This window comes from Hemiscyllium ocellatum, chromosome 39 (assembly GCF_020745735.1).
Source record: "Hemiscyllium ocellatum isolate sHemOce1 chromosome 39, sHemOce1.pat.X.cur, whole genome shotgun sequence".
Lineage (NCBI taxonomy): Eukaryota > Metazoa > Chordata > Chondrichthyes > Orectolobiformes > Hemiscylliidae > Hemiscyllium > Hemiscyllium ocellatum.
Genome location: NC_083439.1, coordinates 6,941,363 through 6,954,257, shown reverse-complemented (window position 1 = coordinate 6,954,257; position 12,895 = coordinate 6,941,363). Strand labels below are relative to the sequence as shown.

At 39.9% G+C, this 12,895-nt stretch overlaps 1 protein-coding gene across 1 annotated transcript in view; it reads right to left on the bottom strand.

Annotated features, from left to right (window-relative positions):
• The window catches only part of iqch (IQ motif containing H), a 160,730-nt gene that overhangs the window by 80,286 nt on the left and 67,549 nt on the right, over positions 1-12,895 (bottom strand). Inside the window, exon 13 of the mRNA XM_060852845.1 lies at positions 2,169-2,441. Within this exon, the coding sequence (XP_060708828.1) occupies positions 2,169-2,441 (273 nt within the window). The remainder of the gene's footprint in view (positions 1-2,168; positions 2,442-12,895) is intronic.

Genomic DNA, 12,895 nt, shown 5'->3' with positions numbered 1-12,895 from the left:
CCCCCCCACCACCCCCCCCACACACACACACACACACACACACACACACACACAACAAGTTGTTCTTGGCTTGTTGGGAAGCAAATAAACTTTTTGAATGAAGCTTGATGGTGTAATACACGTGAATATTTTGAAATTTTCTGAGCAATTCTTTTCAATAATATAGATTGAAGAAGCTATTTGCTATATTTAAACATGAAAGTTGAAAGATCAAATTGATGCTTGTACTCTGTAGAAAATTCAGTTATAATTTAAAAAAAACATGGTAAATGTAGAGGTGTGTCGTCTATCTTCGCTTTTTGTGTTCAAGAATTTGTAGCTTCAGGGGAATATTGACCAATCTCTGCAATCAAAATGTACTTAAACACACAAAATAAAGATTTATGCTGTAGATTGAGTGTCTAAATATTGGCCAGAATGCTGAAATTGGACTAACAATTCTATTGAAGTGATTTCTCATCATAAAAAGATCCTCTTTCATTGTGAACGATTTACACCACTTACTCAAACTGTTATAAAATCAAATGAGGATGTTGAAAGCATTTTAAAAAATTGAGAATACAGGAAATACATAAAGCTTCAGTGAAGTCTTAAGGATAGGTCCCATCCAAAACATTAACCATATTTTTCCTTCCAGATGCTGATGGTCATGCTGTTCACCGCCAGGATTTCCTGTTCTTATTTCCTTGACTGCGGCTTCTCCAAAGGCATTTACGAGAGTTCCACATTTGATTGCCTTTATGTGTGTGAGAATCTGGACCAGCAGTATTCACTAGTTATCCAATCACAGGAATCACAATAGCCTAGTCTGACCTTACCCACACTCAACATCCGCCTATATATAGATATGAGAATGAGACAAACTAGGCTGTTATCAGGAGTAGTGGCATCAGAAAACATTCTCTCTGATAAAGGGGTGGTCTTGTCATTTGTAGCAACCCAGCTGAAACATCGTTTGGGATAGGGAAAGATAATAGGGGCTAAGAATCATATCTGAGATATTCCATTTTCTTTGTTTCACTAAATCCTGTACAGCCAGTTCTCCCTATCACCAATGCAGGCCAACAATACTGTTGAAAATTAAACACATCCAGACATGTGAAGTAGACAAGGTTAAAGGAAAATGAGAAATGATCTCATTAATAATATTATGACATGATCATAACTAAGCTGAATAGAGAAAAATTGTAATAGCATTCCCAGTTTGATTCCTGGTCTGAGAGGTTAGGCTGGTAGTAAAAAATTCTCACATTAGCAGAATGTCCTGTCTATGGTGGCAAAAGCAACCAGGCAGCACAATCTCAAACACTAACACTTACAGGAACTGTGTATACATGCGATGGGTTCAGACTCAACAGCAATGCTCCAATAGAGGGAAAGCACTTGTTGTCCATGCTCACTCACATAGAATGGGAACCTGGCTGAGGTACAAAAAGTCAATACTTAGGACATAGCCCGATATACCACTGGTGATCAGAAACCTATCAATCTCTACTTTAAACATGCTCAAAGACTGAGGCCCAGAGGTAGTGCATTCCAAGGGTTCACAACTCTCTAAGGAAAACAATTTCTCCTTAATTTGGAAGAAGTGGCATCCACTTATGTTTAAATTTTGCAATCTGGCGATGGCCTTGTCAACCAAGGAAAACATCTTATCTGCGTCAACTCTATCCCTTTCAGCATTTTCTAAGTTTCAGTGAGATCTTCTCTCAATTTTTGAAACACTAGCAACACTAGGCCCAGTTTGACCAATCTCTCTTCATAGGACAGTCTCACCATCCCAGGATCAAGTCTGGTTAATATTTATTGCACTCCCTATATGGTAATAATATTCTTCCTGACATAAGGATATGAAAATAATTCACAGTATTCTTGGTGTGGTCTAACCAAGCTCCAATATAAAGCAAGACTTCACTACTCCTGTACTCAAATCCTCTTGGACTAAAGGCTAACATTCCATTAGTTTGCTGTATCTGCGCGTTAGCCTTTAGTTAAGAAATACTCTGCACATTTGGTTCTCCCACCTAAGTGAATAACCTCACATATGAGCACGTTTTATTCCATCTAATCATGAGATCAATGAAATATACTAATTTGTTGCAATAATTCTAATCAAAAAACACTGAAGATGTGAAGGAGCACAGTTTATTAATTTAATTTTGACATACCTGCTGAAGACTGTATATATCATATTCCCCAGGTGGCACTGGCACAGAAGCACTTGCAAAGATTCTTTTGCTTCCAGACTTGCTACTGTACAGATGGGCCACTTCCGGCTCCGGGCCTAGAATTGGTACATTTAGCATATCTGCAACAGCTAAGTCATCCTTGTGTAGCAGCCCGCCAACGATGTATGCAGCCTTGCCTTCAATGAGATTTTTTATTCGTTTTATTGTCTTGGGACTGTATTTCAGATGAGTGGCCAGGCACAAGTGGTGGTTCTGTGAATAGTGACATTACTCTTGTTAGATTGTGTCCTTTTCTGCTCCCAAGACCTAATTTATTATGCTGTACACAACAAATACATTATTAATAGTGGGCTAGGTTGTGACCAGAGCTATAGTTTAGCAGTTTAAATTGATAAAAGCCACCAGTGTGGAGACTCACAACAGTTCCATAATCCTTCACATTTTTAGTGCATCGTAAATGGGTTCCTTGGGAATTCAACTAATTACTACACATCTGTATTTATTTGATCCACGTGGAATTATCCTTCTGTCGCTTGAAAAGATGCTGGCAGCCTTCAATAACAGTGATTTATCTAAACGACAGTTGTGGCACAGTTTAGGACGAAAGCTTGAAGAAAATCAATACAAATAACTAACAAAAAATGCATCAGCTGGACTGCAGTGACATTAAAAAACACACACAGTCCGACACAGTTCTACAGGTTACTAGTCTGTAACGAATTTCTTCTCACAATACGTGCTGTGCTCTTACTACTACTCTCAGTGAATTTTCATATATTGGGGACTGTAGTACAGGAAACCCTTTTTATAGAGTTTAAAGTTGCTCAAGAATGGTAAGAAATGTTATCTGTAGCAGAATGTTAAATAATTTTGTTAGAAGAAAGGATGCTTGTTCAAAAGTCATGGGCCAAGTATTCAACTATACACACCAGAAAGTATCAGATTCCAAATTGTGTTGAGTCAGCTGTACTTGGCAGGGGGGTAGGTTTGGTAAACTAGCACTGACTCAGCATTTCTGGGTGAGCAAAATTAAAATTCAGAAGTGTTTTTTATTCCAGATTGTTAAAATTCCTGATTTCTGTGGAATCAGGGTAAAAATAGGGACAGCCTTGATTGTGATTCCTCCTCTGGTTCAACAGCTTGATAAAATTCATTGTCTAGCGCCGCACATGAAGAATCTTCATTTAAAAAATAGCCCTGATAGGCTACAATCTGCTGTACCATCTGAAATCAGGAAACTCAGCAAGGTAAAGGGCTCCAACCAGGAAACCCCTGGTCTGTGTGCTTTATTAGTACAGCAGGCAGTGTCTGTACTCACTTAGTTTAAGTGGGAATTGAAAATAGATTGATTAATCTAATTTTCTTCAATTTCTGTACAACTATAATTTAGTAAGATACCTTTATGATTAAAATGCAGGGGCAAGGTAGCTGTTAAAGACCTGTAATTGTTCTAGGACAATCTTATTTTATCAATGTTGAGAAAGATATCACAGCAAAAGATAACATTATAAAAGGGATAGATAAGATAGAGGTAGACAAGTTGTTTCCACTGGTGGGTAAGACTAGGACTAGGGGACATGGCCTCAAGATTAGGGGGAGTAGATTTAGTACAGACCTCAGGAGGAAGTGCTTTTCCCAGACAGTAATGAATCTATGGAATTCTCTGCCTAAGGAAGCAGTAGAGGCAGCTTCATTAAATATATTCGAGACACAGTTGGATGGGTTTTTGCATGTTAAGGAAATTAAGGGCTATGGGGCTAATGCAGGTAGGAGGAGCTGAGGCAATGGATAGATCAGCCAAGATCTTAATGAATGCTGGAGCAGGATTGATGGGACAAATGGCCTACTCCTGCTTCTATTACTATGAAAAGGGAAATGGGAACCTCTGCCTCTGTCTGTTATATTATAGGCCGTTGACCTTGTCCAGGTCTAAATCAGTACCACACCAATCCAAATAGCTAAGCATGAATCCTCAATCAAAATCACTTATACACGTCTTAAATTATACTTAATATGTAAAAATACAGGTTTTGTTCTTTAAGAAGTCTTTTAATATTATGTCAGCTCAATGTTTATTTTACAACTTCATTCCTATTTTGTGCCCTTAACAAAAAGAATTATAAACCTATATATTTCCCCTAAGATACTGTCACAGTGCCAATGTGATAAGACCTTTGCTGATCAACAGTTTGGTGAACAGTGTGCTTATCAAGGTGAAGATTCTTAAGGATGGAATAGACAAGACTGTTCCTTTTGCGCCACCTGGTGAAAGCACATTGAGAACACTGTTGCTGCAGAGCCCAGCTCCATTCCTCCAGATGCCTCACTATCACATTCTGTAGAAGTATGGCGAACCTCAAAATGGCAAAGTGTTCAATTTCCTAACATTAGCATTTCTCATTTTTCTTCAGTGTACTTGTTTTGAGTAACTGAGATTACCAAATTTACATTAAATTAGAAACTAAATGTAAAAAATACAGAAATAACTCTTCAGAGTGGTCAGTATGGACTTGTTAGGCTGAAGGGCCTGTTTCCACACTACAGGGATTCTATATAAAAAAAACACACAGATGGAGAGCTTCATCCATCACCTGCCTATAGTGCAGTCTACCTGTATAGACCTTGTGTGTGCATGCAACCTCCTGATGGGAGAGAAACCAGGTAAGGGGAGCAGGGAACAGAAAGGAATTAAGGTCAATTTTGCACGAAGTTTGAGGGGAATTCCTCTCCAACTCTTCAAGCAAACCCTAACAAGCTTTGAGAGACTGGCATCACTGATACTGCAAGTAGTGGCTCACCCTAATATAATTCTTATATTTCAAGATGCCTTCAGTTTGAGGAAACCCATCCAGATACCTTCCTAAGGTCTATAGTAAAGCTATTCTCGCTGCATGTTCTGGCAATCCATTCCAGAGGTCAACGGCTCGGGAAGTAAAGACATTTTGGCATCTAACCTACTTCCACATTTTCTGTATTTTGTATTGATGACAACAGGTCATTCCCTCCTTATCTATCCCAATTCCTAAAGGCTAGTGGAATGGCAGGTGCAACATGATGGTTCTGAAGAAGCTTCACAATGGACTTGAAACAGTAACTCTGTTTCTCTCTCCTCAGATGCTGCCAGGTCTGCCGGGCTTCTCCAATATTTTCTATATTTGTTGCAAAATGATTTTGTTAGTTAATAAAAGAAAATACATAAATATTATGAATACAAATGAGGAGCATGAGTAGACCATTAAGTTGCCTTTAAACAGCATCTAACGTTTTACATTTGACAGATGGTTAAACTAACTGCATGTGGTTTCTTGTTTTCCACATCCCTTCCTTTTTGAACGAAGGATTTATAGAGTCATAGAGATGTACAGCATGGAAACAGACCCTTCGGTCCAACCTGTCCATGCTGACCAGATATCCCAACCCAATCTAGTCCCACCTGCCAGCATGCGGCCCATATCCCTCCAAACCCTTCCTATTCATATACCCATCCAAATGCCTTTCAAATGCTGCAATTGTACCAGCCTCCACCACTTCCTCTGGCAGCTCATTTCATACACATACCACCCTCTGCGTGAAAAAGTTGCCCCTTAGGTCTCATTTATGTCTTTCCCCTCTCACCCTAAACCTATGCCCTCTAGTTCTGCACTCCCCCACCCCAGGGAAAATACTTTGTCTATTTATCCTATCCATGCCCCTCATAATTTTGTAAACTTCTATAAGGTCACCTCTCAGCCTCCGTCGCTCCTGGGAAAACAGCCCCAGCCTGTTCAGCCTCTCCCCCATAGCTCAAATCCTCCAACCCTGACAACATCCTTTTCTGAACCCTTCCAAGTTTCACAACATATTTCCGGTAGGAAGGAGACCAGAATTGCACGCAATATTCCAACAGTGGCCTAACCAATGTCCTGTACAGCAGCAACATGACATCCCAACTCCTGTACTCAATACTCTGACCAATAAAGGAAAGCATACCAAACGCCTTCTTCACAATCCTATCTACTTGCAACTCCACTTTCAATGAGTTATGAACCTGCACTCCAAGGTCCCTTTGTTCAGCAACACTCCCTAGGACCTTACCATTAAGTGCATAAATCCTGATAAGATTTGCTTTCCCAAAATGGAGCACCTCGCATTTATCTGAATTAAACTCCAACTGCCACATCTCAGCCCAATGGCCCATCTGGTCAAGATCCTGTTGTAATCTGAGGTAACCTTCTTCGCTGTCCACTACATCTCCAATTTTGGTGTCATCTGCAAACTTACTAACTGTACCTCTTAGGCTCGCATAAAAATCATTTATGTAAATGACAAAAAGTATTTTGCTATTTCCAATCTAGAGGACTTTTCCTGAAGTCTACGGAATTTTAAAAAATTAAAATCAGTCCAGCAACTGTTATGATTTCACCTGATGGCAATACTTGGCAAGTCAGATCCCAGAGTGAAACCTGGCTTGTTACACTATACAGTTATTTTTGCAGTTGGTTAATATGGTGGTTTGTCACTGAAATTCACTAATATTCACTGAGACCGCAAATGTCCTTCAATGACAGAACATAAGTTTATTGTTAAAAAAAACTTGGAAAGATCTTAAAACTAAAATCAATACAAAGTTCCAATGTGTTTCCCAATATCATTCATTAAAGAGACTCAATCCAAGAAAAAAATAACAGTCCTTTCTCAGCTTTTCGTAACTTAACCAACCCTTTCCAGTTTCTTTCACTTCTTGAGTTTGTTTTTATGATTCTTTTCCAAGTTTACTGACATGAACCTCTCTCAATTTTCATGGCCTGACTTTCTCTGTTGAACAACTTGAAGACTTCTAATAATTGACTCTCCTGGCTTGGAAGATTTTCAGACTAAAACACATTTCTACTGAGTAAATGATTTCATTAACCTATTGATCATCCTGTGAGAAGAAAAAGGCTATCCCTTCTGAACTGAACTCTTGTTCTTCTGAACTAAAACTGTGAACCATCTATTCTTAAGTCAAAACTAAACTGTGTTAATGTTTTTTACCATTTCTGTCATGAACCCAAGAGTATAAACATTCCATCCATTAACATTACAGGAGTTCTCCTAGTACTCCACTACTCAGCTATGCTACCTCTGACCGTCCAATTTTTCCATTCTATGTGTAAATTTTAAAAAAACCATGAATATCATCATACCTTTTGAGAGTTCATGTTATTTCTTCCTTTGTAATCTGTCCTACTGTCTAGTTACTGTTAGGGGACCTATACGTCACTTCTACAAGTGATAAGAGTCTTTATCATTTCTCACCTCTGTCTAAACTTTCTCTAATTTTTGGTTTCCTGAATTTAACACTATCATGCTAATACTATCAATAATTAACAGTGCTGCTCTTCCACTTTTCCAAATTTTTGGCATTCCTAAAGGTCATGTATTCAATATTCAGGTCGCAATCTACATAATATTGCAGTTGTGTGTCTGTAATGGCTATCAGATCATACTTGTTTATTTCTATTTACATTCAGGTTCAAGGCCAAGAACACTAAGATACAGAGCCTTTAGTTTTGTCCTTTTTATGATTTTTGCAATCTCTAGCCATATCTATTCAGTTGGTCTTAGATTTGTATTCTATCCCTTACTGTCATGGTCTACTTATTATTTCCTTTATTCCTCTCTCGCCATATCTCTATACTTTCATTTATTACATTTTCCCAAATTTGACTCCTGCCTCCACCATTCAGTTTAAAAAAAACTTTCTCTGCTTCCCCAGTTATATGGCTTGTCAGAACACTGATCTTAGCACTGTTCAGATGTAGACCATCTCAAATGGTACAGATGCACTTTTTCCAGTCCTGGTGTCAGTGTCCCGTAAATTGTAAACCACTTCTACTGCACCAGTCTTTCAGTCACACATTTATTACAGCAATTTATATGTGTTTTAGGTAATAATCCAGAGACTAATTTTGTGCCAGCTCTACAAACTCACAATGTAAAATCTCTTCCCTGGCCCTGTCATTGGTATCTACATAGACCATGATAACTGGATACTTTCTTTTCCACTGTACATTACTTTCTAACAATGCATAGGCGTCCCGAATCCTGGTGCAGGACAGGTAGCACAGCCCTCTGGACGCTCATGCTTTGCAGTAGTGAACAGTGTCAATTCTCCTCATGATACTATTCTTACCATCACAATGACTAAGTAAGTATTATCTATGCATTTAATAAAATCAAGTTGTCCACTGTGTTCAAGTTGTCTACTGTATTTTTTGCTTACAATGTATTCTGTTCTACAAGACCAAATACAGACTGGGTGATTGCTTTGCAGTACACCTACGTTCTATCCGCAAAAAGGACTCTTAGCTTTCTGTTGCCTGCCTTTACACACCACCATGTTGCCTGGCCAACATCTGTGTCTCAGGCTTGCTGCAGTACTCCAGTGAAGCACAGCACGAGCTGGAAGAACAGCACTTCATTTTCCACTTGGAGGCTGCTCAGCCTTCAGGACTCAACATCAAATACAATAACTTTGGAGCCTAATAACTCAGATACCTGACTGGAATGGGACACTGTAGTTTGTTGTTGAACACCAAATACAGCGACTACTCATCACTTGGGATAGTCCTGGCCCAGACAGACATGGCTTATTTTTCTCATCAACCTGTTCAGAGATGTTTTTATAGATCTCTGGAGCAGGTGGTACTTGAATCCAAGACTCTTGGTCCAGAGGTGGGGACAATACCACCACACTACAAGAACCCTTTGGCTCAGATGATGAGTTCCAGATGGACAGGCCATTGCCTGTTACCAAGACAACTCATACTCAACATGTTCCACAGGGAGATTAATTTGTGGTTTTCCATGAGCTTCATAGGGATTACCCCATCATACTAATGCATTTGGTTTAACAGCTCATCCAAAAGACAGAACCTCTGACAGCACAGCACCATCAGAGCATTCATCCATCATAAGGCCAGAAGTGAGGATGTTCACAGATGATTGCACAATATTCAATACCATTTGTGACTCCTCCGATACTGAAGCAGTCAATGTTCAAATACACTGGGACCGTGACAACATCCATGCTGGGGCTGACAATTGACAAGTAACATTTGTGCCACAAAAGTACCGGGTAATAATCCTCTCCATTAAGAGGAAATCTAATCAACACCCTGGTGGCTTATTACTGATCAGAAACCGAACTGGACTAACCATATAAATACTGTGGCTTTAGGAACAGGTCAAAGATGAGAGGAATCCTGCAGCAAATAACTTGTTTCCTGATTCCTCAAAATCTGTTCACTATCTATCTACAAGGCACATGTCAGGACAATGATAGAATACTCCCTATCTGGCTCCAACACTCGAGGTGTTTAACATCGTTCAGGACAAAGTAGCCAACTTAACTGGCAGAGCACTTACAAATATTCTAACACACCAGTAATGCATAGTAGCAAAAGTGTGCACCATCCACAAGATACACTTCAGAAATTCACAAAGACTCCTTCGACATCACCTTTCAAACCATGATAAATACCATGTAACTGGATAAGCAGAGCAGATTCTACCATCATCTGCAAGCTCCTCTCCAAGGTGTACACCACCCTGACTCGGAAATACATTGCCATTCCTTCATTGTCGCTGGGTGAAGCTTCTGAATCTTCCTCCCTAACAGTACTGTGGGCATACCTATATTAAATGGATTGTGGTGGATCAAGAAGGCTGTCACTACCACATTCTGAAGGGCATTTACAGATGGGCAATAAATGCTGGCCCAGACAGAAAAGTCCATGTCCACTGTATGAATAAAGAAAGTACTGCACAGGAGTGCCATGATTTTGTGCAGTGAGATTTGAACCTGGAAACTGTAAGTCAGAGCTAAGCGTGAAGTGGAAATAAATGGATCGCATTTCAAATGCCCCGACTAGGTTTGGCGGCAGAACAGCCTCCTTCTGTAGAGCACAGTTTTTAAACAACAACAAATCTCTTTCTGCAACTCAACAGTAACTGGGTCAAGACTGGCAGATACAGGTTCCATAAGTCATTTGCAGTCAGTGAGAAAAGGATACATTCATTCCTATTTCTTGCACTGGATTTGATCTTAGCCCTGTTAGACTAGCACCTAAAGCCTTGCATTATCTCTTAAATCTCATGAAAATTAAAGTACTATGGATTCTGAATATCTGAAATATAAACAACGATAGTTTTTTAAAAAAATATTCCTTGGTGAAGACAGTCACAATTTTTAAAAGATTTCTCAGTCATTTTCTTGTTTCATTACAAACTCTCTTGTCTCTATCTGTGATGGGTTCAAATGTTTTTGCTGTTTTTCCTTTTCACATAGCTATAGAAGCTTTTACTGCTTGTTTCATGCTTTTTGCAAATTTACTTTCATATCCTTTCATATTTCATAGGGGATAATCGTGACCCACTGTTCACAAGCCAGTACAATACACATAGAATTTCAATTGAGCAACGAGAATGACCAGTTTACTGTTATTCAGGACAAAGTAATTCACACAAAGTTTTGCAATTAATAGAACATGGTGGCTCAGTGGTTAGCACTGCTGCCTCACAGCACCAGGGTCCCAGGTTCAATTCCAGCCTCAGGCAACTGTCTGTGTGGAGTTTGCACATTCTCCCCATGTCTGCATGGGTTTGCTCCGGTTTCCTCCCACAGTCCAAAGATGTGCAGGTTAGGTGAATTGGCCATGCTAAATTGCCCATAGTGCTAGGTGCATTAGACAGAGGGAAATGGGTCTGGGTGGGTTACTCTTCGAAGGGCCTATTTCCGCACTGTAGGTAATCTAATCTTAAAAAAATTCAACTACTGGCAGAGAAAGAAAAGGATTCCTAATCTATCATTATGTGACTTTTAAACTATTCGCATTTAAAAATCACTGAAAACACACACACACACGCAATCATTCCTGCTTAAGGCAGATGGAAGATAGATGTTAGACACATATATTATGGATGAAAACAAAAAGCAGGGAACACAATTCTGAAAATCAAAAGTCTAGACGACAATGAGGGTGAAATTGTCTTAAATTTTTCTTCATTTTTGTCACTGATGTCACAAGGTTGTAATTAAAGCAATGGTCTTTTTTTTTAACCTTCCATAGTTGATCTAATGGACATTGATCTTTTCTTGTTAGAATTCTTTTTTTCAAGTTTTCTTGGTCTTGCTTTCTTTTCATCCATACTGTGAGGGAGTGGGATACAGAGATGTGTACGTTTTTCAGGCTCTGAATGTCTCTGGCTGCCCTGCATCAACAGCTTTGTAGCAAACTGCAGCTCAACCAATCTAAGGGCTGTTGTCTGGCAGTCTTTCCTTAACTTAAAAACCTATCAACAAAGACGGCATACTTAAACTACTGGACCTATGCCTCACTACACACTTTACATTCAACAATCAGATATACGAACAAATCAACGGAACACCCATGGGATCACCAATCTCGGGACTCATAGCAGAGGCAGTTATGCAAAGGTTAGAACAAACAGCCCTACCACAAATTCAACCCAAACTCTGGGTCAGATATGTCGATGACACTTTCGTAATCATCAAAAACACGGAAATAGAAAAAACACACCGGATCATCAACGCCACACTCACAGGCATCCGATTCACGAGAGAAGTAGAAAAGGATAGCCAACTCCCATTCCTAGACGTGATAGTACAGAGAACACCGAACGGAGAATTCACCACAAGGGTACACAGGAAAACAACACACACAGACCAAGTCCTAAACTATGAAAGTAACCAACCCAACACACACAAACGAAGCTGCATCAGGACACTATTCAAAAGAGCTACAACACACTGCAGTACACCAGAACTGCGAAAAGAGGAAGAGGAACACCTATACAACGTATTTGCCAAAAACAGATACCCGCGCAACTTTATCAACAGATGCCTAAGAGATAGACCACGGAATGAGGACATGCCACAACCAAAAGGACTAGCCACACTACCATACATCAGGAGCGTTTCAGAACTGACAGCCAGACTACTGCGACCCCTAGGACTCATAACGGCACACAAACCAAGAGCCACGCTCAGACAACAACTTACTAGAACAAAGGAGCCAATACCCAACATGAGCAAAACTAATGTAGTTTATAAAATACCATGCAAGGACTGCACAAAACACTATATAGGACAAACAGGAAGACAGCTAACAATCCGCATACATGAACACCACCTAGCCACGAAACGACACGACCAGCTATCCCTAGTAGCCACACACTCAGACAACAAGCAACATGAATTCGACTGGGAAAACACTACTATCATAGGGCAAGCCAGACAGAGAACAGCCAGGGAATTCCTAGAGGCATGGCATTCATCCATTAATTCCATCAACAGACACATCGACCTGGACCCAATATACCAATCACTACAGCGGACAGCTGAAACTGACACCCGGAAGCGGCAAGGACAGACCACTATAAATGCCGGAAGAAACATCAAAGAAGCGCTTCGCAGGAGGCTCCACAGCACTGATGATGTCGCCTAGCCAGGGGACGAAACGTTTGCAACAAAAACTTCCAGCTCGGTGAACAGAACCACTGCAACAAGCACCCGAGCTATAAATCTTCGCACAAACCCTAAAAACTTCTGCTACATCCCTGTCCCTAAGTAATGATATCACTGCTTCGAAAAGCGACATTGCTTTGCAAAGCGAAAAATGTGCATCACTTGACTTTTCTAAGTTGCAAAATTCTCTTGGTAT